The sequence below is a fragment of the Callospermophilus lateralis genome, chromosome 16 (genome assembly GCF_048772815.1).
Source record: "Callospermophilus lateralis isolate mCalLat2 chromosome 16, mCalLat2.hap1, whole genome shotgun sequence".
Taxonomy (NCBI): domain Eukaryota; kingdom Metazoa; phylum Chordata; class Mammalia; order Rodentia; family Sciuridae; genus Callospermophilus; species Callospermophilus lateralis.
In genome coordinates, this window is record NC_135320.1 from 76798892 (window position 1) to 76826062 (window position 27171).

Consider the following 27171-nt stretch of genomic DNA (forward strand, 5'->3'; position numbering starts at 1 on the left):
CTTTGCTTAAGTCAGATTTGTAAATACCAGTTAATATTTCAGTCCTTTCACCATGTGACCAAGAGTCTAAAACCAATCATCTTTGCCCAGCAAAGAGATCAGAAACTCTTTCTGGTTCCTTTTTTAATGAGCACAGTAATCTTACAAAGGAAAGGTAGTTATTATTGACTCTGAGCATCATATCTTATCTTATTATATATTTCCCAAAGTAAAGGTGTGAGAAATTCTATTTAAATAAAATGTGACTCCCCACACCTGTCAAGGTGTGGAATTCTGTTGTATTAAAGAACTGCTAGAGGAAAATAATACCATTATAATTAACTTTTATATTAAAAAGAAGAAAAACTTTAGAAGATCCCATATCTTTGACCCTTCTAAAGTTTTGTGGTAGACTCTAAAGTTGGCAGTGGGTGAATATGAAGGGATTTTAGGGATTAAAAATGAAATGTTTTTTATTTTTAGTTTTAATGAGATTCTTTATATTTATTAAGATATCCAGTCCTTTCCACAATAAAAGTAAGTATAGCTAATGTTTCTTTAGTGTTTACTACAGGCTGAGTAGTGTACTAAGTTGCGTTTACATAACTCAGGTTGAAATTTTTTTTTCTTCTGGTGCTAGGGACTGAACCCAAGCATTTTCTCACTGAACCACACTCTCAACCCATAAATAATTATTTTCTTCTTGCCAGGCTAGTCTACTGACTTGTTTATGATCAAGTTTAGAAACAGTAAAAGAAGTTTTTCCCTAAAAGAAGACAGTGATATGGTTCGTGTGTGATATTTATATGGAACATGTGAAAAGCATTTTGCTGACAGTAGAAAAAATTGTGCAGTAACTGTGGAATTAGTGACCTGTTCTTATAAACCTTCAGTTTCCTTATCTGCAAAAAGAGGGTAATAATATCTTATAGGACAGTTGCAAAGGTTGAATGAGGTAATGTAGACAAAATGCTTCATGCTTCAAAAGAAGTGAGGCTTCATCTAGTAGGCATTTAGAAAATATGAATTTTCTTCTTTTACTCTTCAAAATAAATTGGAAACAGGACTTAAAAGGTGGTTTAAAAATTTTTTAATATTGTTCTAATGTAAGATGGCATTTTTATTGACTTGCTTCCTTGAACACTTCTGAAGTAAAATGTAAAGAGAAATCATGGAAAATGGGTTACAGCCAGTAGAGCCCAGTTTACTGGGTAGCCACCAAATCTGGAAATGTAGTAGTTTAATGAAATTATTTTATAGTGCATTATGATATACAGGTTGTGTATCCTTTATCTAGAATAATTGGTACCAAAATTGTTTTAGATTTTGAAATATTTTGGAGGTTGTAATATTTGTAAAATCACAGTGAGATATATCAGGAATGGGGACCCAAGTCTAGACACAGCATTCATTTATGTTTCACATGTACCTTATGCACATGGTCTGGAGGTAACCTTATAAAATATTTTTAGTATGCCTGCATTTTGATTGTGACTCATTGTATGTCAGGTATAGAATTTTCTACTTGTGGCAAATGTAAATTCTCAAAACCTTTTGGACTTTGAAGCACTTTGAATTTCAGATTTTCAGAATAGGGACCTAAAACTGTAGTATAATCTAATCTGTTTCTAAGCCTGGTGAGGCCACCCTGTAGTCTCAGCTCAGCAGCTGTTAGGTATTTAGTTCAGAAATGTTATTTAATTTCTCTCATTTTGACATTATCCTAAAAAGTGCTCTATAGACGATGAAGCACCTACATTTAAATTTTCTCATTATATCAGAGCTTTTTGATTAGGTTAATTTTCAAATTCTAGGAGGAGAATTAGAAGCCAAAAGGTAGACAAATCTGCTAGTGGGAAGTAATTTCAAGTAACAGGACACAATATTCTTTAAGGAGGAAGCAATAATAATTTGATAGGTTGCTATCCTGAAATAAACAGAGTAGGTAAAGGATAAGGAGCATTAATAGACTGCTAGATAATTCCATAGTCTTTATTGTGTTGGTAAGATGTGAAAGCTGAGGGGAAAGATCCAGCCTCATATCCTTGGGTTGTCCTCCTTTCTGTGATGTAGAGATGTGGTATAGTGTAAAGAAAGGGATTTGAAATCAGACTGAACTATTTATTAGAAACCATATGGCACTTTAAAAGTTAATTTATGGGTTGAAAGAAAAAACATTATATCCCCCAAATAGACATTTTGCCTATCTTTTCAATTACTATAGTCATTCCATATAGGTTTTCTGATGGATCCTTATCAAGAACAGAAAGAGGAAAACAATTAAGATTTCCCTTTTAAGTTCTACTAGAAATGGTGAGTTAGTTCTACTAGAAATGGTGATTATTAAGGTCTTCGGATTCATGGAAATGCCCGGAGGACCCAGGAAAGACATGGAGCATGGAAGATAACAGCCTTCTTCTTAGCCACTGTGTGGCTGGAATATTCTCTAGCAGTCTCAGGTGTAGAAGGCTGGATTTCCTTAGCCAGAGTGCCCAGAAAGAGCTGCCATGAAACTCAGCACTGCTCTGTTCTCCTCCCAGGTCACTTCTTTGTCTGCAGAGACAGCATCTGCTCCTACTCCTTGCCCCTCCACACATATTTGCACACAAAGTCTGGACCAAGACGTTTTTCTCACTATACTTTCAGTGTTTTGTTGCTTAGATTCCAGTGCAAAATGGCTTTTCATCACCATGAAAGCTTCAGTGCTGAGTTATGTGGTAAGGAGAGGCTTATCTAAGTGTCCATAGGAAAGTTGATGTCCTCCATAGTTAGGACTGATTACTGGGAACTTGAATTTGATGTATTATAGAATAAGCAAGTAGGGAAGGGAATATGACACAAGCTTTGTGTATTGAAAGAAACATGGAAAAGAATGGCAACAGCCATCCTAAAATGACAGGGCTATGGAAAAAATTATGCCAAAGGGATGGGAATGGTTCAGACTAATATATATATAAAGTTAGTGGAATTCTTTTATTTCCCTTTTAACAAAGTATTTTTTATTTTATTTTGCTAAATACAATATTTCTTACATTAGTATTTTTTATTTATTTTGGGAAATACAATATTTCTTACAAATAGTTTTCAGGTCCACATGCTTCTATGGCTGAGGAGTGAGAGCAAGAAAAGGTAGATGGAACTTGAACTCTCGACGGGGAAGTGTATGTTGGGTACCATCTGGAGACACTTCTGTGTCGAAACTAAGCTGAAAGTCAGGTTGGTTGTTCAAAGGTCTCCTTGATCGTGTAGTTAGAATATTTCATTTGATAAACATTACCTGACTTATCATTTTAAAACTTGTTACAAGAATTTTTGAAGTCACTAATTGTAAATTTAACTTCTTTGCAACATGTTTCATTTATTTATGGCTTACTCCTGGATTTAAGCTGTCTCTTCTTAAGAATGTCATAATATCTGTATTACAAGCTCATGATGATCATGGTGAGTGGCAGTTCTCGTGGAAAAACTGGAGTAACTTAAATGAGGCCCTGTGACAGGTTCTTGGGGATTCCTGCATTTTAAGCTGTACTTAGAAGGAAAGAGAGAGGAAACATTGGGAGAAGAGTGAAGAAAAGGGAAAGGACTGATTCTTTTCTCATAGTTGTTCTTTTTCAAAGTGCCTGTTTGACTTAATCCATTTGGGGTGCCATAACAGAATACTGTAAGCTATAGATACTGATTTCCCAAGTTTTGGAGGCTAGAAGTTTAAGGTGAAGATGCTGGCAGGTTCTGTGTTCATTGGGATCCACTCTTTTCTGACTATGTCCTCACTAGACAGAGGGGCAAACCAGTTTCTGTGGGCTCTTTCTATAAGGGTGCAAAGTCCCATTCATATGCACTCTTCCCTCCTGTCCTCAGGACCTCCCAAAGTTCCCACCTCTTGACACTGTCATCTTGGGGAGTAGGGTCTCAGCATACATTTGAGGGTACACAAACATTTGGCCTTTGACAGCCTCAATTCCTCTGGTCCCATGCTTTCAACCTTGTTCTCTTTGTCACTGCATCCTGCTTGTCTGGCATACATTTGATACATGGTAATAGCAGGTGGAGTGTTTTGGAGTGCCCCATGTGTCGTTCCAAGTGCTGTGCACACACTGCCATTTCTCCTCACCCTCCGAGTGTGGAGTGTGTAGGTCCCTGATGAGGTTAGGCTAGCAGTTTAGTGACCACCCAGGTTACAAACCTAGTAACAAATCCAGAGGATACTGCTCAGGAGTTCTCCTCCTGGACCTCCGCTGTTGATAAATACTCCTTCTTCCTGGATTGCCTCCCCTTACCTTTTAGGACAGCACACATCTGTTTTTCCTTTTGGCTTCTGGTCTCTCCTCCATACCCTCTTTGATGGGCCTTGCTTCATCTTTCTACTCATTAAATTGTTGTTTTCCTACTTGCTCTTTGTCTCTCTTTTCTCTTGCAGTACACACTCTTCCTGAAAGGTAACATGTGTGCTTTCAACTTAAATTACTGTCTTTATGCCACCAAGTCCCAAATCCTTTTTTCCATTCCAGATTCTCATCCAGTAACATACATGAAGTCAATGATGAATTTTACATTCTCCACTTAAATGTGCTGTAGGCTCCTTAAGTCAGCATCTGATCTTGAAATTTTCCTCTTAATGTTCTCCTGGGATTCTGTAACTTAGGAAATGGCAATGTCTTTGGTTTCCCACAAGAGAGACCTGATGGTCCTTGCTAGTCTTCCAAGACTCCTCATATCTCATATTCCATCTCATATTGGATGTCAAATTCATTCCTCTACCTCCATCCCCATTTTCACACTCTCCCAGAGTAAGTTCGCTCTTTTCTATTATGCTTTCCGCTAGTAACCCAAGTGATCTTTCTACATTGAAAATTGATTATTTTGCCTGCCTTTTCCACAGCTTTGCCTTCTTCAGCTATTGTTTTTTCCTTAGGGGTAATTGCAAACTTCTTTATGTGGTTTTAAAAATGTAGTCTCATTTCCTACCGTTCTTTTGTCTCTTTGGAGTGCTCTTGCACTTTCAGATAGCCAACTCCTGCTCAGCCTTGGTGTTTGAGTTGAGCTCCTCTCAACAGTCCCCCCCCTGACATCATCTGCTGTTCCTGCCAGGTGGATTGCTTCTGCCTCCTTACAACATTATGTGCATAAGCATTTTTTAGCGTCCGAAGCTGTAAACTGGACCTTTCCCCAAAACCCCCTCTCAGATGTAGAGCTGTCTTCTTTTCAGTTCTACTTCATTTCATTCCCACAGGTATTATATTATGCCTGTAGCCTTCTAAAACCAAACTTGATTTGTTTGCCCCTCCCAAACCAGCTATTTTTCTAGACTTCCTTATCAATTTAACAGGCCCCAAACCAGAGTCATTCTAAGTTCCTTAATTGTTTCACAGCTCATATTCTGTCCATCAGCTAACCCTGTTATTTCTGCCTCCATATTATGTTTAGAATCTGACCACTTCTTGCTGTTTCTTCTGCTCTCAAATTCAGGATATTGACACTTCTGCCTAAATAACTACGGCAGCCCCCTGACTAGTCTCCTATTTCTGCCTCTCCTCCCTTAAAATCTGTTCTCATCTTAACAGGCAGAGGAATCTTTTTAAAAAGAAAGTCAGATCTTCTCACTCCTCTGTTTAAAACCTTTTCTTCTAAGAATAAAGGCTAAAAAGGGCACCATCATCTGTCCCAATGTACATTCTGACCTCATCTATCACTTTTCCTCTGTTTTCACTCTGGTTCCAGCTCCATGGGCCCGCCTGCTGTTTTCTTCAGGTCTCTGTTCAGAGATCATCTTTTTAGGGAGTCCTTCTTCGACTGTCTATCATGAAAGAGCTCACCCCTTTCCATCCTCCTTAGCTGTTCTCTGGTACTTATTCTCAGGTTAATTATATATTTTCTTATTATTTTGCATTTTCTTACAATAATTTACTTAACTAGAATGCAAACTCCACAAGAGCAAGCACTTGGTCTCTATTGTAGCCCCAGAATCTAGAGCAGTGTGTGGCCCCTAGCTCTCTGGAAATAGTTGGTGAAGTCTAGGGTAGAAGTTAGTCATGTTCTTAGCGATTCAACAGACCTATCCGTGCAAGTGCTGCTAGGGATACTGCTGCTAATTCTTATAAGACCATATTGTAATTACTTTAAAAAAATTTTTTTTTGTAGTTGGACACAATACCTTTATTTTAGTTATTTATTTTATGTGCTGCTGAGAATCGAACCCAGTGCCTTGCACATGCTAGGTGAGCGTTCTAACACTGAGCCACAATCCCACCCCTGTAATTACTTTTTATTTGTCTATCTCCTCCACCATATTTTGAGCTGGTGCACCTCAAAATTTTACACCTCAAGCTTGCTCTTATGATAATAAAAATGTGACCATAGAACCATGGGAACAACAGCAGTAGTTATCATTTGCATGCTTAGTGAGTGCCAGGAAGTATTCTCTCAGTCAACATTTCCCGTAGAACTTTCTACAGTGCTGGCGATGTCCATTTGCCACATCATCCAGAATGGTCAGCACTACCACGTGGGGCTATCAAGCATTTGAACTGTGACCATACAACTGAGGAACTTCATTTTTCATATTACTTAATGGATTCAGATTTAAATGATCACACATATCTAACAGCTAATGTATTGGATTTCAGAACTCTAAATTATTTATGCACATTAATTTATTTAGTATGATATCCTTTTAATTAAGTAGAGTTATAGAAGGAAAAACTGATGTTCTGAAAAGCTAACATGCCCAGGATCACACATCTAGTTTGAAGCAGAAGGAATTTGAAGGTTAAACATCTAGATAATCTAGTTTCAGGGTTTATGCCAGCACCTTCTGTGTTATACCTCTGGCATGTCACTCTCAAGAACTGAGAGCCCATGAACAAAGGCCACAGTGACGCATCTGTGTTGTTGCTGCAAAGAGGGCTGAGAAAGTGAGTTTATGGTCCTTACCCAGTTCTTATCACTGCTAAGGTGAGCAATTTCCGGAACCTAGGAAACATGTTCAGAAAATTCTAGGCAGGCAAGCTTGACTGCTTAACCTCTACAAATACACACATTTCTTCCAGACTTGAATTTGTAATAACAGTGGCAACAGCAACAAAATACTCCCTCCTGACGTATTGCAGTTTTCTTTTCTTTCTTTGTATTAAAAGTGAAAAACATGTCCTCCCTCTGCCAGAAAGGGGGAAGAAAACAATTATGGAATTTATAATTTCTGACTCCAAGTCCAGGCTATCTGGGTGAGCTTATTTTCTTTGTGAATGGTCCCTTTGGTACTCTATAACTAGTGAGCAACCAACTTATTTTGATAAAATATTAGGAGAAAAGATGAGAAAGAAATTAGTTTAAAACATAAATGTGTATGTATCAAAACAAGAAACAAACATGAGTAGACACTGTAGTCTTTGCTTTTGCTATTGGTCTCGAACTCCTTTCTCCACTGCACACTCCACATTCTTGTCCTCAACCAGCTCAGCTGACGGTAGGTTTTATCTGAGTGTGGCGCCAAGGCCTTCAGTTCTGGGGGATCTGAGTTCCTGGTGATCCTGCCCATATGGAATTGTTTCTCTCTTCCATTATCTTTTACCAACCACTAGATGTGGCAAAACCAAGAGATGTTCCAGGTTCCAGACACATACTTCTTGTTTCTCACTCTGTGGCAGCAATCCTGCTTACTCTTGATGATCAAGATTCATTACCCCAACCAATTTCATAACCTCCCTTTTTTCTGTCTGTTCAGTGTCATGAGGAGCTCAGAATTGCTAGGCTGCAGTTTAAGCTTCCAAATCATTGGAGGCATTGTTGAGCCCCTGGTGAAATCGTTCTTGCTTGGGTACTGAGACTGTTAAACCCGCAGAACCAGAGTTGCAGTGATGGGGAAAAAATTGCAAGTTGATCATTAGGTGTGATGAGGGGGAGGAGATATGAAACTAATTCTGCTTTTGTCCCTTGATTCCCAAGCCCATGCACTATGGCTATAGGAGAAACACTATCCTATATTATTCACTGGTTCTGAGCATACAGTGGGACACCACCTGACCTAACCTTAGGAGGCAGCACTAGGCTGTATCTTCATTAGATGATTTCAGCATTCTTTGTTTTTTAAAAAATTTGTCTTTTTAGATATACATGACAGTGGAGTGTATTTTGACATATTATACACACATGGAATATACCTTATTCTAATTAGGATCTCATTCTTGTGGTTGTTTCTCCACATCTCATGATGTGGAGTTATCATGTATATGTGTATTCATATATTAACATAGGAAGGTTATGTCTGATTCATTGTACTGTCTTTCCTATCCCCATCCTCCCTCCATTCCCCTTTTCTAATCCAATGAACTTCTATCCCCACCCCATTTATTGTGTGTTAGCATCCACATATCAGAGAGAACATTCGCACTTGGGTTTTTGGAATTGTCTTTTTCTGTTTCTCTTAAGAACATCATTGGAAACTTGATAAGAATTGCATTAAATCTGTATAGCACTTTTGGTAATATGGCAATTTTGATGATATTAATTCTGCCTATCTGGGAGATCTTTCCATCTTCTTAGGCCTTTTTTCAGTTTCTTTCTTTCTTGATTGTTCTTAGTTTTCATTTGTTGAGGTCTTTTAGCTCTTTTGTTAGATTGATTCCCAAGTATTTTATTTTGTTTCTGAGAATTTTGTGAATGTGATAGTTTTTCTAATTTCTCTGTCAGCTGATTCATCATTGGTGTATAAGAATGCAATTGATTTATGGGTGTTAATTTTATGTCCTCCTACTTTGCCGAATTTGTTCATGAGTTCTAGAAGTTTTCTGGTGGAGTTTTTTGGGTCTTTTAAATATAGAATTGTGTCTGTGAGTGCAGTGGTGCACGCCTATAATCCCAGCGGCTTAGGAGGCTGAGGCAGGAGGATTGGGGGTTCAAAGCCAGCCTCAGTAACAGTGAAGTGCTAAACAACTCAAAGCCAACCTCAGCAACAGTGAGGTGCTAAGCAACTCAGTGAGACCCTATCTCTAAATAAAATACAAAAAGAGCGGGGCGGGGGGCGGTGCGGGGTGTGGGCAGGATGTGGCTCAGTGGTTGTGTGCCCCTGAGTTTAATCCCTGGTATCCCCTGCAAAAAAGTAGGGGGATAGTTGAGTTCCTCTTTTCCTCGTCATATCCCTTTAACTTCTTTCTTTTGCTTAATTGTTCTGGCTGGAGTTTTAAGGACTCTGTTGAATAGAAGTAATAAAAGAGGGTATCCCTGTCTTTTTCCAGTTTTTAAAAGGAATGCTTTCAGTTTTTCTCCATTTAGAATTATTTTGGCCTTGGGTAACATATATAGCTTTTACAATGTTGAGGTATGTTTCTACTATTCCTAGTTTTTCTAGTGTTTTGAACACAAATGGATGTTGTATTTTTGTCGAATGCTTTTTTTTTTTTTTGCATCTGTTGAGTTAATCATGTGATTCTTGTCTTTACGTCTATTGATGTGGTAAATGACATATATTGATTTTTATATCTTGAACCAACCTTTCATCCCTGGGATGAACCCCACTTGACCATAATGCACTATCTTTTAAAAAATATGTTTTTGTATGTGTTTTGCCAGTATTTTATTAAAGAATTCTTGTGTATATATTTATCAGGGACATTGGTTTGAAGTTGTCTTTTCTTGACGTTTCTTTGTCTGGTTTTGGTATCAGTGTGTGATACTAGCTTCATAGAATGAGTTTGGAAGGGTTCCCTCCTTTTCTATTTCATGGAATACTTTGAGGAAGATTGGTATAAATTCTGAGATAGGTCATGTCTCTGGACATTTATGATGTCCTTAAGATTTTCTATTTTATTAGAGTATAAATTTACAAAATAATTGCTGATTGTCTTCTGTATTTAAGTAATATCCATGGTGATATTTCCTTTTTCATAATGAATTTTAGTGTTTTTTCCTCTTCCTTTTCTTGGTTAGGTTGGCTAGAAGAAGTAACTTTTTGTTTCATTGTTGTTGTTGTTGTTTTTTTTTTTTTTGAATTGTGTTTCTTGTTGTTATTTCTATTTCATTGATTTTGGCTCTGATTTTAATTATTTCTTGTCTTTTACTGCTTTTGGTATTCATTTGTTCTTTTTCTAGGGCTTTGAGATATAATGTTAGGTTTTTTGGTGATTTCTATTCTTTTAATGAATGAGCTCAATGCAGTGAACTTTTCTTCTTAGAAATGCCTTCACTGTGTTCCGAGATTTTATTATGTTGTGTTACTCTTCTCATTTACTTCTAATTATTTTTTAAATTTTATCCTTGATTTCCTCTGCTATCCGTTGTTCTTTCAGTGGTGTGTTATTTAATTTCCAAGTATCAGAGTAGCTTCTATTTTTATTTTATCATTTGATTTCTATTTTTATTTTATCATTATGATCTGACAGAATGCAAGGTATTATCTCTCTCTCTTTTTTTTTTTTTTGTTTGCTAAGAGTTGCTTTATGTCTTGAGAAGAAAAGAATCTGTGTGCTGCTGAGAAGAAAGTATATTCATTCAATAATGGATGAAGTATTCTATATTTGTTGATTAGTTCAAAATTATTGTGGTTTTTTTAGTTCTATAACTTCTTTATGATTTTTATGTCTTGTTGATGTATAATTCCCTTGAGCAGTATGAAATAACCCTCATTGTCCCTTCTGATTAACTTTGGCTTGAAAGTCCACTTTATCTGATACAAGGATAGAAACCCTTGCTTGTTTACAAGATCTATGTGAAAGATATGTTTTTTCCCCATCCTTTTACTTCTGTGGATTTCTTTGCCTGTGAGGTAAATCTCTTGGAAACAGCACATTGTTGGCTTGTTTTTTATTTCAGTCTGCCAGTCTAAGTCTTTTGATTGATGAGTTTAGGCCATCTATATTCAATATTATTCTATTCCTTGTCATTTTGGTTTATTTCTGGTTTCTCATTTGAACTAGTTTCTCCTTTGATTGACAATTCTTCTAGTGTAGTTCCTCCCTTTGCTGGTTCTCAACTTTATTTTTCATGAAATATTTTGCTGAGTGTGTTTTGTAGTGCAGACTTTCTAGTAAATTCTTTTAACTTCAGTTTACCATGGAGAGTTTTTATTTCATTGTCAATTCTGAAGCTTAATTTTGCTGGGTATGGTATTCTTGGCTGGCATCTATTTTCTTTCAGAGTTTGGTATATGTTATTCTAAGACCTAGGGTTGACAAATCAGCTGAGATCTGGATTGGTTTCCACCTAAATGTGACCTTCCCCCCGCCCCCTTGCAGACTTTAAAATTCTGTCCTTATTCTGTATGTTAGGCATTTTCATAATAATATGCCTTAATGTGGGGTCTGTTGTAACTTTGTATATTTGGGGTCCTGTAAGCCTCCTGTATTTGATTTTCCATTTCATTTTTAAGATTTGGAAAATTTCTGATATTATTTCATTGAAAAGATTGTCCATTCCTTTGGTTTGTATGATCGAGCCTTCAGCTATTCTGTTAAGTCTTGTATTTGGTCTTTTCATATTAGCCCTTATTTCTTGAAAGTCCTGTTCATGGTGTCTTAGCTACTTTTCTCCATGACCAACTTTATTTTTAAGATTATATATTTTGTCTTCATTTCCTAAACTCTGTCTTCCAAGTGGTCTAGTCTGCTGGTGATGCTTTCCAATGAATTTTTAATTTGGTTTATTGAATACTTCATTTTGAAGATTTCTGCTTGATTTTTTTTTCAGAATCTCTTTTTTAATGAAGTGATCTTTCACTTTTTTCTTCTGATTTCTGTCCTTATATCGTCCTTTACTTCACAGATCAGTTTAACTATGAACATTCTAAACTCTATCTCTGACATTTCCTCCACTGTGGTGTCAGTGGATTCTGTTATTGAAATATCTTGGTTTGTCTGGATGATTTGTTCCCTTGCTTTTCCATGTTGTTTGTGTGTCTGCCCTTTAACAGTATCGATCTGAGACAGTAGAGTTTCTACCCTGTGGATTAGTGTCTAGTGCCTCACCGTTTAGGGGGAGACAAGTAATAACAACAACCAATGCCAACAATATACAGCATAAACCAAATAGTTCATGCTATAACATCTACAATGTTGTCACATGAACAGAAATGATGTGATCAGTTATTGCAAAAGGTTTTATAGTTTTTGAGTGGTGAATAGGGAGAGAATAGATATGATGTAGGATGTGATGATTATGAAGAAGGAGGAGAGAAAACAGTAGTAAAAATTTAAAGAAAGAGAGAAGGAGATAACAATAGAAATTGTTTTTAGCAGAAGAAAAGAGAAAGAATTCAGGGAAATAGATAAATGAGGAAAATATATAAAATAAAAGTTAAAAATAAATTAATAAAATTATACCCAAAAAATCTCCCAAAATATATGAATTAAACTTTCTAGTCCTCAAAATACTGATCCATGAAAAATAACTGTCTTCAAAAAAATGCTAAAAATGAGAAAAAAGAAACAAATATAAAGTATCCATGAACCATTCAGTTTACAATTAAGAGAAAAGAGACATGAAAGAAAATATATCTCAATGAAAAGCTAATGAATTGTTTCTGTTGGAGTCCAAAACAAAAGTCTCAGCTTCCCTTCTCAGTACTTTTAGGTGGGATGGTTTGGAGTATGATGTCTACTGCACCCTCAGGGTGGGCTTGCTGGAGTGGGAGAGGAAATCCTGTAAGCAGAGTTCCTGGAGGCAGGGTTTAATCTTAGGTAGGCTCCAGGTTCTTCAATTGAATTTTGATTAGTCTGAAGATATTAAATCAGCGCACCTCCAGGGCCCAGCAGTTTCTAGTCCACACTTGGAGATTGTGCCATATGGGTCTTTCCTGGGTTCTACTGGTACCTGGAGGAGCCAATCCTTAAAGTTCTCCTTATCACCCAAAGACCCCATGTTTCCTGGTCTCTTAGGTTCAGTCTCCAAACTCAATTTACTCCCACCCCTGCCCTTTGGAATTCTAGCCAGGCACATCTTCCCCAGCTGGTTCTGCAAATGGTTGGACTGGAGGGTCAGGGGAAGCCAGGTGGGCTTCTGAGACCTGTATTCCCCGTATTCCACCCCTCTCCATGTTTTATTTTCTCTTGGTCACTAGGCACACTCATATTGTGTGGATTTGCCAGACCTGTATTTCAGGCCAAGCTTGGGTTGGCCAGGAATTGCCTCCCGTAGCTGCTGGCCCCTGCAATGCATCTGCAAAATGGTTCCTTCTTCTGTCTTCTGCCGGCAACTGGGAGAGATGTTGCTTCTTTCCCGCACAAGGATATTGTGCAGCATGCCTTTTGGGTTGTTCGAACAGTGTCTTTGATCTCTCCTCTGTCTGTACCTAGTCATGCCTCAGGTCTCCTACAAACATGGGTTCCTTTAATTCCTTTATCTCTCCACTTTGCTAGTTGGGGGACCACTCTGGCTAGTATTGGGGATTTCTTCTTTATTTTATTATATCCAACCTCCTGAGTCCCGTTTCTGCTTTGAATGTACAGAATTAATTCCCAGCATAGTCCCTTTTTTTTTCACCCACCTTGCTGAGAAAGCTGCCTATCTGCTTTCTTAGTTTCATTCCCCAGAGCAGCCAGAAAAGCAACCTCCTCTCCTCTATTCTACATCTTGAAAGAGTCCAGCATTTTAAAAGAGCCTCTTTCTGCACAATAAGGTACCACTGAATTCCATTAACATCAAACCCTGTAAAATCTCATGTGAGAGACCCTGGTAACAAACATGGCATGTGGTGGTTCTATGGACAATAGAGGTATGGATGGACAACAGAGGTATGGTAGATAGGAAAGGTGGTTTCAAATTCAGAACAATTTTCTTTTCATGTAAGAACTTACAGATGACCACTGAAGCTTAGGATATTTGCTTGAAATCCTGTGATTTTCATAAAGTAGAAGATGAAAGGGTGTTTGAATGAATTGAAACCGTCTGTCATTGACTCAATATGCCCTCAGGCAAGAAGAAACTTGACTACTGTGAACTACCCATTTCTCATATCTGACATTAAGATAAGGATACTTTTATATCTAAGTCTTTGATATCATTCAGAGGAAGAATGCTGCACAGAGTAACTTTTTGTTAACAACAATAGTTTATCCCACATTGCCCTTAGTATGGCCTGTGTTTAAATTGAGCCCTTTAGACAATTTCTTATGAAATGGTACCCTTCAACTTTATGTTTTTTTAAGCTCTCCTAGCAGCTGACACGTTACCTTCTGAGCACTTACCACAGTTTGTGATCATTTGTTTGGCTAGTTGAGTAATACTTGTTTCCCCTACTAGATTTCAGACCCTAACAGAGTAGCAACAGGGACCAATTTATTTAGTATGTTAACTAGTACATCTCTAATACCTAGCATAATGCCTAATGTGTTAGACATTTGGTAAAAATTTGTTGAAAGTTTTATGAATAAACGAGAAACAAAGAATGTGTGTTTCTGTGAGTTCTACCAACACAAAATGAAACAAACAAAAAACCCAGAGAGGCAAAATCAGCAGTTTGGTTTCTTCTCCCTCAATATGAGACTGTTAATGCTCTATTCTCTCTATATAAGTGACTCCTGTTGGTCATAATCTTATAGTGGGCATAGTGCCATGAGAAATTTATTGGCATAATTTTCGGCAGCATAAATGTTTAGTAACAGATGCACATACATGACATGTTGCCTCATTCAGTTGCCATCTGTTGGGCAACTGTCTATTCTAATAGGATTGGTCCATTAGGACTAGTCCAGTAGCACTCATGTTTAACCTTATTCATTTTCAAAATTGCTCTGAAAAACTTGAAGCAGGAATGGTGTTTCCATGTCTGGATGGCTGCTGTTCACTAATGGTCTTTCACAACACCTTGGCAAACTGTGAAGTCCACTTAGTAAGTCATAATGCTCAACAAGGAAGTATTCTTTCTTGGATGTTTTGTCAAAAGTCAATCCCATACTGGCTCAGGGAAATACACTGAGCTACAGATAATTGGTTCCAACAGGATTAGTGTATGTTGTGCAATGGCAACAGAAACTGGCATGAGATGAAGGGATATAACCCATGCTGGTCATCATTAGCGTGGATGGTTTTGTTTGTTTGTTTGTTTTATTTTTTTAAACAGGGCAAAGGCAGTATAGTAAACTATAGCGAATATAGAGTGTTTCCATGTGTACATGCAATTAGGTTTTACCCAGTGGAGCATAATGATTCTCAGCCTGGACATGCCTTTTAATAAAGCTTTACCAAGCCTTTTTGCTATATAAAGGCAGAGACTGTGTTGCCCTATATAAATTTACCCAGTGCATGACCAGTTGGGTTGGTGGTGTGTCATAAGTGTGAGACAGCTTCCATAAATGTCTCGTTGCTTAGCATAATGCCTGGCACCCAGTTGGGGACTCAATAAATATTTGTTTGATATATCAAGTGTTTTAGAAACAATTGAGGCAATTTTCTCTGGATTTCCCACGTGAAATCTGTTTCTTTGGCCTAGGATCAAGCTGTGATTTAGAAATTAGAACACTTAATGTACTAAGCAGATCACAAAGCAAATTGCTTATCACTAGTATGTGCCTGCTATAAACTTCTGAAGGCTATCCGATCTGCAAAATGCAAATCATTGATTGCATGTGCTTTGGGGGAGTCAGACATGTAACTGTGGCCATTTTGGAGAGAGTAAACCATCTAAGTCTTGGTTCAGTTACAGGAATGACTGATTTAATACTAGATTCTCACATGATTACAGAAGTGTGTGAATGACTCAGCCCATTAATATCCTTCACTCCTGTGATCTCCCCTCCCAGTGAAATAATGGCTGTAAGGCAATAATGATAATTGGAGGAGGAGGAGAACTTGACTTTGCCCTGTGGCAATAAAATGACACACTTTGAGTAATTACATATGCACACAGTATTGTGTGAAAGAAATGAGGAATATAATAATTTTATAAATATCATTAATATTTATGTTAAAGCACGGTGAAAGTAATAAGTAGCTTCAGTATCTGTGAAGACTGAGCTATGTGTTTCTTTTTCCTAAAACAACTAGCCTCTGTGTAGAGTGGCAGAATCATTGGAGGCTTAGCTTAGTTGCTAACAGGCATTCACTGATGGCCTTCCTCTTGCTGACACAGGATGAGCACCACAGTCACAAGAATGTTGGGCTCCAGTTCAGCGTAGCTAAATGTTCACAAGTAGTTTTGAGCTGAAACTTAGTAGTTGGTTGAAGCGTCTGTGGATCTTTGGGGGATTGTGTGTTTTTTCCTAGTACTGCTCTATCTTTTTGAAGCCATTCATTAGACAAAGAGCTGGATATTTGGAGTGAGCCTTTGTACATTTTTCTCCTCTCACTGGAGTCACTAGTGACTTGAACTGAGTCTGATGGAAACTTCTCAATCCTTGTTTACCTTGACCCCTTTTCCATCTTGTAATTTCACTTTGACACATCTTGAAATTCCTTCCTAGACTTCTGACACTTTTTTTGGTTGTCATCTTAACTCTCGTGGTTTTTCTTTTTTGACTCTTCTTAACTGCCTCTTAAATGTGGTGTTCTCTAGAGTTTTGTCTTGGTCCATTTTTTTTCCCTTTGGTGTGTTTCCATATATTCAGTCTCCTTGGTGATCCCATTTATTTCCATTCCACGTGGGTGTTTCCATGTCAGTCTTGCTGAGCTTCAGACCTGTATATCCAGCCATCTGAAGGTATATGTCACGATGAGATAACAGTGATGACAGCAACACAGCTTTGTGCTATGGAATACTCTGTCTGACTGCTAAATGTTTTTATTGCTTCATTCCATTTATTCCTCAGCAACACAGTGCAGTTAGTGCCGTTATTATTTTCTTTTTCCAAGAGGGGAAATTAGCGGTAGGTGCATTTGCTTTCAGTCTCACGTGGCAGCAGTCATTGAAGCTGAGTAGCAGCTCTCCTTGGATCATTTCCTTCATCACAGTCCCCATCATGCCCATGGTCCTACACTTACTGTGAGTTTCCTTGTGTCTCTGCTTATCTAGTTCTGTAGGTATTTATGATTCCTGGAAAAGAATATTGCTATGCTTTCCCAGCTGATCATCTTCGCTGTAGTTGAATGATCTTTCTCTAATGAAATCTGTTACTTTCTCTTAGTGTTTTTGGTTTGCATTTCCTCATTGACTCTTTCTTTTCAGTCCACAAACATGTTAAAGCCTTTATGCTGAAGTTAAAAGGAAAAGGTTAGATTTTTTTGATCATCTACTATGTGCCAAAGTTAAATACAAATATTATTGTCTACACTGCACTGAAGTGGGTATTACTGATTCCTAATTAGAGGTGAGAGAAATCCAAGGATTTCCAGAAAGATTGTCCCAATATCCACAACCAAGGGTAGACCCAGATTTGATCCCAGGGTCCATGTTTTCTCTCCATCACATCAATTTCACTTTACGCTCCTATTATCTTCTTTGTGGCCAACAAGTTTCTTAGCTCTTTCCCATGATCGGCTCCCATCTCTCTGTCCTTCTGTTAGCCACCAAACTTTGTTCATTTGTTTACACAAAACTCCCCTACTCCCTTTTCCATCTCAGCACAGCATAATTGGGCCTTCTTGTGGTTTACCCATGCGTGGACATTGTTTGAGCATGGATAAATGGTAGGCATCCAACCTGACACCAGGAAGTCCTCCTAACCTGGGAGAAGTCTCACAGGAGGGTTGACAGATCACCAGCTGCAGGGCACTGTGCTGAGTGCCTGGTAATTAGATCCAGTGTTCTCCTTAGTGCTTTTCTTATTTGAGCTTTCTTACATCATTTTCCTCAAAAAGACAAGCACCTCTCTTAAGAAGAGAGAAAGGTATGGATCTAATGGTCTATTAGATCTTCTCCTCCCATCTTTGAGGTGTTTAAAATTTGTTCTAAAAAAAACCCAAGCCATTCATATCTATTTCATACTAGAACAACATAACTCCAAAAATACTCCCCCTTATCGATTTCTCTTAAAAATACAAAGCAAGAAACCACTAAAATACTTTAATCTCTATCTATTGCATTGATTTAAACAGATAATGAGTTGAATATTTTTCATGCTCTCATTGTGATAGCTAGAGTATATTAAGTTCTCTTTTCATTGGCAAACCAGACCAACTGTAGCATCAAACTTGCAGAGACGATATTTGCTACAGTGAATTTACATGTATTTCAGCAACTTTCTGAAGGTCCTCACTGTGGGGGAAAAAAAATACATTGTTGTGTGAGTTTTCTGACTGCTAAATGTTGCTTATTACCAGATTGTCAACCTCAAAATGCCTGTCTCTTCCATTCTGCCCCCTCCCAGTGTCTATCCTACTCCTCCGTAATAGCTGTTAATTAACTACAGGAGTTAATTTTGTTGGATGCATTTGAGTCCTTATTGTAAAAGACATTTGAGTTTACTTATCACCTGCTCAGATCAGATCTTTTCTAATCATCACTGATTGAATAATAATTTCAGACTGATGGAAGGCCCACCTGATTTCCTTCCTGTAATATAGCATTAACTTCTTAGGTCTCTGTGAGTTTGTTTTATTTTATAAATCTAGGAAAAGAGCCAATATTTTTTTTCTAAGAATCAGCAATTTATTTTCTAGGTCTAGTCTGAACTCTTCCTGCTCTAGCTTTAAGTTTGTCTCATCTTGTTCTCTTGTGTAGAGGTGAGGATAGCTAGTTACCATGCGTAATAACTCTTTTTCTCATTCATAGGCAGTATTAAATTACATTTCCACCTTCTTTTTTCCAAATTGAGCTTTATTGGTTCTTTAGCATTACAGGACTTATTTTAAATTTTTAATTACATATAAGACTTGTCATTAAAGCCTGTGTTTACGTGACTTTTTGATGGTGAAACTAGCAATAGTTACATGTCATCAGTACAAGGAAACAGTTCTTACACTCTGCTTTGTAAATATAAATTTTAGGCATTTTGATAAGCTGCTTAATTTTCATTTATATTCAGTTAATTAAAATACAGAGCAATTAAGCAAAAGAAAAATTATATATTTTTCCTCTGTGACAAAAAGTAACCAAAATAGGTAAGTTTAAGATAATCTTTTGATTTCATATGCATTGATAAATCAAAGAGATTAGAAATGTATCTCACTGACTAGAACCAAAACCAAGAATTTTTTGTATGTATCTTGTTGTCTTAGCATTATCTTTAACTAATTGGATGGTAGAAGTAAGTCCTTTTATTTATTTCTGAATCTAAGGAAGGAGGAGATCAAGGTTTATGATCTCTTGAGTTGTCTTCCAGCCCCCACATTATGTACTCTAGTAACAATCATAGTTGATAAACTGTGGCTGTCAATGTGTTTAAGTTGTTTGTTTGAAATACATGTATTGAGCACTGCCTCCTATATGACAGATACTGGTAATAGTGTTAAATCAGATCTTTCAAAGATTTATATTTTGTTAGGGGGAAAAGTATAAAAATAAGAGAATTGTATATTACTGGGGATATGGTAGAAGGCAGGGCACAGTGGTGATTTTGGTAAGGTTTGCTTGGTGACAGGAATATCTGGAAAGGGTCCAGATAAAAGAGACCAGTTACAAAGGCCTGAAGAGCAGCCAAGGTGCAGTGTTGTAGCATCTGCTGCTGGGTTGTCGAGGCTGAGGTTGCAATGAGGAAGTAGAGACAGTGGCTCTCGAGCTTTTTCAAGGGATTGGAACATAAACAGAATATGGGAGAGGAAACGGATTACAAAGGTTTTTTGTTTTTTAAATATAGGAGTGAAGAGCCAGTGTAAATATTTTTTGGGGAAACAGCCTCTAGAGAGGGAATTTTTGTTCTGAAGGAGATGAAGAAGTAATTAAGAACGAACTTAAGAACACGGTTGAGGATGGATAGTGGGAAAGAGGTGGATAGATGTGTGGTAACGCAAGCATAGCAAATGTTGATTGTGACATCTAGGAGGTGGACCAATGGGTGTTCACAGTACAATTCCTCTGGTTTTCTGCATGTTTGAAAATTTAATAATGTGGCATAATAATATAATATTTGAGGGGAGAAGGACAGATTGAGAGTTTAGCCTTGAGGGGGAGAATAAGGGACATACTTACTCCTTTTTGTAGCAGGAAATTGTGGAAGTTCAAGGCTAAAGCCTCACCTTCTTTCGTAATATAGGAGTCACTATCACTTGCTGGGGCCAAGGGACAGAAGAAGAGGAGCTTTGATAAAGAAAAATGGAATAACCAGCATGGCAAGTGGGAGAGGGCTGAGCAGACAGAGGGAAGAGAGGGCGATGCTCAGGTCCTGAGCAGGTTGCCTCACTTTGCAGCTCTCCCTGGGATTTCTCAGAGGACAGTAGTTAGTGGGAACAAGGAAGCACTGTATAGTTTGAGAAAGGAGATGTAGGATGAGTAGATGGGATGAATGTTTCCCTTCGATGTTTACCAGCAGTCTTGCCCTCTGGAGGATTCTCTTTTCTACCTCATAATCTTTTTATTTGAATTACATGTTATAAAATCTTCTTAGCACTGTTACTCTCATTGAACTAGACAATTTTGTTGTCTTCCTTAGGTAAAAGAAGAACGTCCAGAAAAAATACCAGATTTAAAATTATTAGTGGAGAAGAAATTTTTGGCTTTACAGAATAAAAGTTCTGACATGGACTTTCAAAACAATGAAAAATTTGTACAGTTCAAACAACAGCTGAAAGAACTAAAGAAGCAATGTAAGTCAGCATGCTTTGCTTTGGTTTGGCTTTTTGAAATTAGGGAACTGACTTCATGAACAGTCCCGGAAAACTGATTCTCTGGCATTTGCTTATCTGCCTGGCTTGAGCCTCTTCCTAAGTTGCTTTTTATTGTTGTTGCAGTTCTGTATTTTGTCTTAACTTTTGGTTCAAATCAGCCTGTCCATTCTGAAAGCCAACAGTTTCCACAAAGTGCTAAGAAAATTCCCTAGCAGCTGAAGAAAGTTACATGTTTCTTCCCACTGCTGGAGTGAGGAATTGGGAAAGCAAAATAATGCTGAAAATCATTTTACTAAAATAACAATGGCATATTTCAAATCTAAAACTGCTGTGCCAAGCTTTATGGTAGCCACATTTTGATTCTAGTTTTATTGCTTTGGAGTGATATTAGTGATGTTTTCTGAAAAAAAACTTTTTCTTCTCAAATGTGGACCAAAATCCCCTTCACCATATCACCTTTGTGTAGTATAAATTCCATGTGACTTGAAAATTGGTTGCCTTCTTAATAAACTATTATACTTAGGTTTTTAAAAAATATTTTTTTAGTTGTAGCTGGACACAATACTTCATTTTATCTTATTTATGTTTATGTGGTTCTGAGGATGAAACCCAGCGCCCCGCATGCACTAGGCGAGCTCTCCACCGCTGAGCCACAATCCCAGTCCTATTCTTAGGTTTTTTAAGGAACATAGTTTGAACTTGAAAATGAGAGTAAAGAAATAATTTATTATACAGAAACATTTTGTAGAGAGAATTTGCCAGAAATAATGTATCTTTTCAGCGAAGTATGGATACCCTTTCCTGTTTTAACAATGTTATATAAATTGACTTTTTACATTAGCATCTATTTAGCTCTATTGTCTTTTATTCTTTTATTTTTTTTAGGATTGAAGTCTTTTAATTCTTAAAGCATTGAATAGTAAAGCAAATGATTTTTTTCTTTCTTTATATTTAGTCTCCTGTTACCTTCATTTTTTGCACATGGGGCAGGAATGTTGTATTATGTGAGACATAATTCATTTCATGTCCTTATATGTACTTAGAGTAGAGATCCATATTTTGAAATAGACTTTCTTTTACATATAAGCAGTTTCTTTAAACTGATGCTGAGATCTGAAAAAAAAAAAATGACTGAGGAAGCTGCTTTACTTTTGTCTATTTTACAAATAACTTGTTTCATAACTTGAAATATTTTGCAATCATGATGAGACTTTTGCTTTTACTGTAGATTTAAATAGTAAGCATTTTCCCCATATTTTAGGTCTATTTTTGTTGTTGTTGTTCATTGAATACCATGGCTGCCAAAATCTTTCTAGTGTAATTTATGCTATTCCCCCCAAATGGGTAATAATCCCCAGAACAGATAATAATGTGCTAGTAGCTTTCTGATCTTAAGGATGATAGTGAATTTCAGTTTCATTGTTGGTCAAAAGAGCCAGATGTGTTTTATTACATAGAGCCAATATTCACAGATTAGGCAGACCTAGCATCTAATCATAATGCCTGGTTTTTAAAGGATTTTATAGTACAGAACAAAGGATTAAATATCCAAAAGAGAATTTTTTTTCCTTTTTTGTTATTATTCCTAAAAAGAAACTATGAAGACTTTTAGAACAGTGTACTCCTAATGAGGCATTTTCTAATTAACAATATATAATTCAACAAAATGATATACATTGGAATCATGATTAGTGTTTCTTTACTTTTCTCTAAATTGGGGTATGGGAGGGAGATTTCCCAAGACCAACAGTACACCTCCTTTGGATAGACAGTTAAACTAAACCTTATAGCAAAGTAAATTTATATTGAAAGAAATGCTTCCTTATGTAAGGTTTCCCCATATATTATAACACTGGAATTAAAAGAACTTTCCCTATAATTTCCCCTAAAATATTCTTCCAAAAGTTTTTAAATCTTGAATGACAGAACAAATAAAATATTAATCCTCTTTCAAAATGCTCTGTAAGCTGTGTATACTCCATTTCCAAAAATGGAATTTTTTTTTTTTTTTTAAATACTGGGAATTGAACCCAGGGCCGCTTAATCACAGAGCTACTTCCCCAGCTCTTTTTATTTTTTTAATTTTGAACAGGGTCTTACCAAGTTGCTTAAGGACTTGCTAATTGCAAAGGCTGGCTTTGAACTTCTGCTTCTCCTGCCTCACCCTCCTGAGCTGCTAGGATTAAAGGTGTGCACCACCATGTCTGGCTTAAAATGGAATTCTTAGTGTAGAATTATGAGCACTGCCAATTAAAATTTTATCATGTCTAGTGGATTTTAGTTCTTAGATTTTACTGCTACCAGTATCCTGGTTAGGATCAAGCTTTCACAATATTTGTGGTTCCAAGTCAGAGATACACGGTGATGTATAGATGAGCTAATTTGTTTTGAGAGATGTTCTAGAGATACAGAATTACAATAATTTTTTAAGATTGGAAAATAGAAGCTTGGGGGAGGGATTGTTTCTCTTGCCTGTTTTGACAAAGTAAAGGCTAAAATGTTTCTTTCTTTGTATATACCTAAAGGGTTCTTTCATGAAAATAACCATGGTGTTTTCACTACCTTTATTATGTGAGAACATAAATTTGTAGGATTTAATTTTATCAAATCTGAATCCAATCAAAGAAATTCCAAGAAGCTCTTTGGTGGGGAGAGGTCCAGGTGGAGATTGTGTGACAGGCAGGCAGTCCTCAGGGCCCTCTGCTGACTGTAATTTGCTCCCCCTGATGGAGCTCAGCAGCTGGTCCTCACACTCTTTGGTCCCATGTTGCCCTTTTATTTTTTAAATTTCTTGAGCACCCTAGAGAACTATATCTATTGTTTATCCTATTAGAAATGAAAACTGAGGGTTTGTATGTTAATATAAACAGCATTTGATATGAAATCTAACTATATTTTTTAAACCTAAAGAAAAGTTGCTGGGAAGAGTGACACTATTCTGCATTTTTGCAAACATCTTGGATTCTGACTTAGAGGCAGCTAGATCCTCATCTGTGCTTCTGCATTTGGTCTGTTGTGATACATTGTTTTAGTTTTAGTGGACTACATTGGTAGTTGGACTCGTGGACCACCAGAAGGTCTCACTTGCAAACCTCAGATTGAGCCAGGGATTGGTTACCAGATTTGTGGGCCAAATCTAGCTGCCTTCTTGTTTTTATGTGGCCTGCAAACTAAGAATATTATATTTTTCAATTGTTGGAATAAAAGACATTTAGTGATGTGAAAATTATATGAAAATCACAAGAGGAATCGAGGGGAAAGGGAAAAATAATACAAGGGGGAGATATGAACTGCAGTAGAGGGGGTAGAGAGAGAAGAGGGGAGGGGAGGGGAGGGGAGGGGGGATAGTAAAGGATAGGAAAGGCAGCAGAATACAACAGACACTAGTATGGCAATATATAAATCAATGGAAGTGTAACTGATGTGATTCTGCAATTTGTATACGGGGTTAAAATGGGAGTTCATAACCCACTTGAATCAAAGTGTGAAATATGGTATATCAAGAACTATGTAATGTTTTGAACAACCAACAATTAAAAAAAAGAAAAAGAAGAAAATATGTGAAATCACAGAAATACAAAAAAAATGATTTCAGCATTTATAAATAGTTAAATTAGAATATAGGCATGCTCACCCACTTGTGTATAATTTGTGCGGCTTTACACTATAATGGTGGAGTTGAATAGTTGTGGCACAGATCACTGGCCCACAGAGCCTATAATACTGTGTGGCTCTTTGTAGAAAAAGTTTTACTGATCCCTAGATAAAAATCATATTCAGAAACAAGATTTTTTTTTTAATTTTAGATTATTCCCCCTAAATACCATCCATTTGTCTTAGGTATGTTCAGAACACCTTGAGTAACCACTAAATGTGAATCATTGCAGTTGATGCTCTGAAATGAATAAAAAGCAGAGACCCTATACTTGGAGACAGTGTATGCAAACATGAAATAATGCAAGAACAATTTATATTGAATTTAAAAAATCAAAAGTAAAAGAAAAAACAGAAACAAGTATTCTACAATGTAAGATCTAAGCAAGGAGGGTCAAAATTGGAATATAAATTTTATCTGCCATGCTAACATTGCCAGTCATTTATAAGCGTCTCTATAGTCCAGTATATTCGGACAGATTCTGAGGCTCGGTTCAGGCCCAGCAGGAAAGAAATGTACTAAAGGCTTACAGTGGGAGAGGGAAGGGACACTACAGGTGCCCTTTACCGTCTTAGATACAAACTTCCCAGATCTGCCATGCTCATTTAAAGATATTATTTCTCTACAGGAACATACTTTAGTTGCACATAGCAAATTTTTTGTATGGTTAATTCTTACAGATATTACTTGCCATTATGTTCAGCTTTTTTGAACAAATGACATTATGCCTTGGGGAGGAAATTATTGGGAATATCACCCGATTAAATGAATTACCGGCTCTTTGCAAATTCCAGAAGCTTGCTTTAAACTTAAGTTGTTGAGGAATTTAGCATAGCACAGCGGAAGGAATATGAGCTTATTAGCAACCAGAAGACCTGGATTGGAGTCACCTGATATGTAACCTGTCCTCCCTGCATACACCACTGATTTTTCTTCTGATTCTTGGAGTCATAGAAAATCAAGATTGGTTGAAGATAACTTTTACACTTCTAGATGACTAAGATGGTGACAGTGGTGATAATTGTGTTAGGCAACAGTTTCACGGAAAATAATTATGTTTCCCTAAATAGTAACCATATTCTTACCGAGAGGTTGTCAGAAAATAGTGTGATTTGGCTTCATGTAGTCATACACAGGCTTTCTTGGATTATATAATTTTAATTTATTTAAAAGTATGTCTTTGCTACTGTAGTCATGGTTTCTTGCAATTTTAACTTCTGGAGAACTTAATTAAAATGAGTGAACACTTCTGTGTAGATACTCAAGTCACCAAGAAATCTCTCTAGCATCCTTTATTCATTTATTTACCTAATGTATGATTAGCAGACATCATAAATTTAGTGCAGATCACAAAAGCAGGATTGAGGATTGTAGATAATAACTGATACTTTGAAACTTTCAGGGCTTTGTTTTATAGTCAAAAATAGAATTGACTGAATCTGAGCTTTTTTGTGTTTTAAAATTATTTAATGTGAAATTTAAATTTATTAGTACATTTAAATTCTGAGTACCAGTGTGCCTCATTATTTTTTTTTATTTAGAATTTGCTAACTTGAAGGTATTCGCCACAAATTTAATACACTGTATTAAGGTCATTGTTACATGTAGTATATAAAATATGGAGAAACTTGGAAATTATTCTTAGTGATGGTAATATTTGTGTCATATATATAAAGACAGGAATTTAGTGATTACATAGATTCACTTTAAGCATGTTCAGTCTGGATCTCAAAGCTGATTAAGAGAGAGAGAGAGAGAGAGACAGATATCAATCGATAGGTCTCTAGCAGTACAAAAGGATTCACTTAGGGATGCCATTCATCAGAGGGGTTCCTCCTCAGAAACATTAGTTGCTTCACTTTACCATTCCTCCTAGTGGCTCTCCTTTTCCTATAGCATCTCTTCAGAACCAGAGCAGGTGGCCGGGACTTACATGTTTTGCTCACTGCTATACCCCTGTGCTCCGGCATGAGGGTTAGACACATGACACTACTAAGCAGAGGTCCTTGATGGTCAACAGAACCTTCAGGAGAATTGTCATATGCTTGAGAGCGTCTGTCCTGTCAGAGAGACACGACATGCCTGAGGTTACAAAGTTAATGAACAATAGAATCAGAAACCAGGAGATGGCTAGAGAATAAGGGGGCATCTGAACGAGGTATAGCTGTCCTCTCTCTTTCGTTTTGTAAAGTTGTATTTTCCAGTTTAAAATAGATTTGGGGTACTAAATAATTAAATTTTGAAGATAAAGATTAATTTAGCACATGCCTGTAATCCCAGCAGATCAGGAGGCAAAGGTAGGAGGATCAGGAGTTCAAAGCCAGCCTCAGCAAAAGTGAGGTACAAAGCAACTCAGTGAGACCCTGTCTCTAAACAAAATACAAAATAGGGCTGGGGATGTGACACTCAGTGGATGAGTGCCTCTGAGTTCAATTCCCCATAACACCCCCCCCAATAAAGATTTATTCAAATTAAAGAATTCATTAATGGTGGGGTTTTAATCTGGTTATTAAATTATCAGAGAGCTATTTTATCTTGATGAATTAACTTTTCTACAGTTCCTTTATTCTGAGCAGTAAAGACATCCATCTGCTCCACATTCAGTCTGCAATTGTCCCATTCCTGATGGATGTTATGAAAATGATAACAAGGCTTTGTTTGGTGTCTGAGCGCTTGCTGGATTATGATAACAGTAGGCATTGTTGGAGTGTCTACCTATGCATTTACAAAAGGGGAAGTGGTATGGTACTTGCCTACTTCATATACATTATTATTTATTTCTCACAACTCTCCTAGGTGGCTTTAGCCATTTTGCAGATCAGAAAACAGGCAAAGAGATAGGGCTGTAATTCATAGTAGACAACTTGCTGGCATGTGTATGAGGCCCAAGTTTGATCCTCATCCCCTCAAAAAAG

At 37.0% G+C, this 27171-nt stretch overlaps 1 protein-coding gene across 4 annotated transcripts in view; it reads left to right on the forward strand.

Moving 5' to 3' along the window:
* Nsmce2 (NSE2 SUMO ligase component of SMC5/6 complex) overlaps nucleotides 1-27171 on the forward strand; it is a 221129-nt gene that overhangs the window by 57704 nt on the left and 136254 nt on the right. For all 4 annotated transcript variants that reach the window (XM_076836113.1, XM_076836114.1, XM_076836115.1 and 1 more), the window contains exon 4: nucleotides 20427-20580. In XM_076836113.1, coding sequence (XP_076692228.1) covers nucleotides 20427-20580 — 154 coding nt within the window. The remainder of the gene's footprint in view (nucleotides 1-20426; nucleotides 20581-27171) is intronic.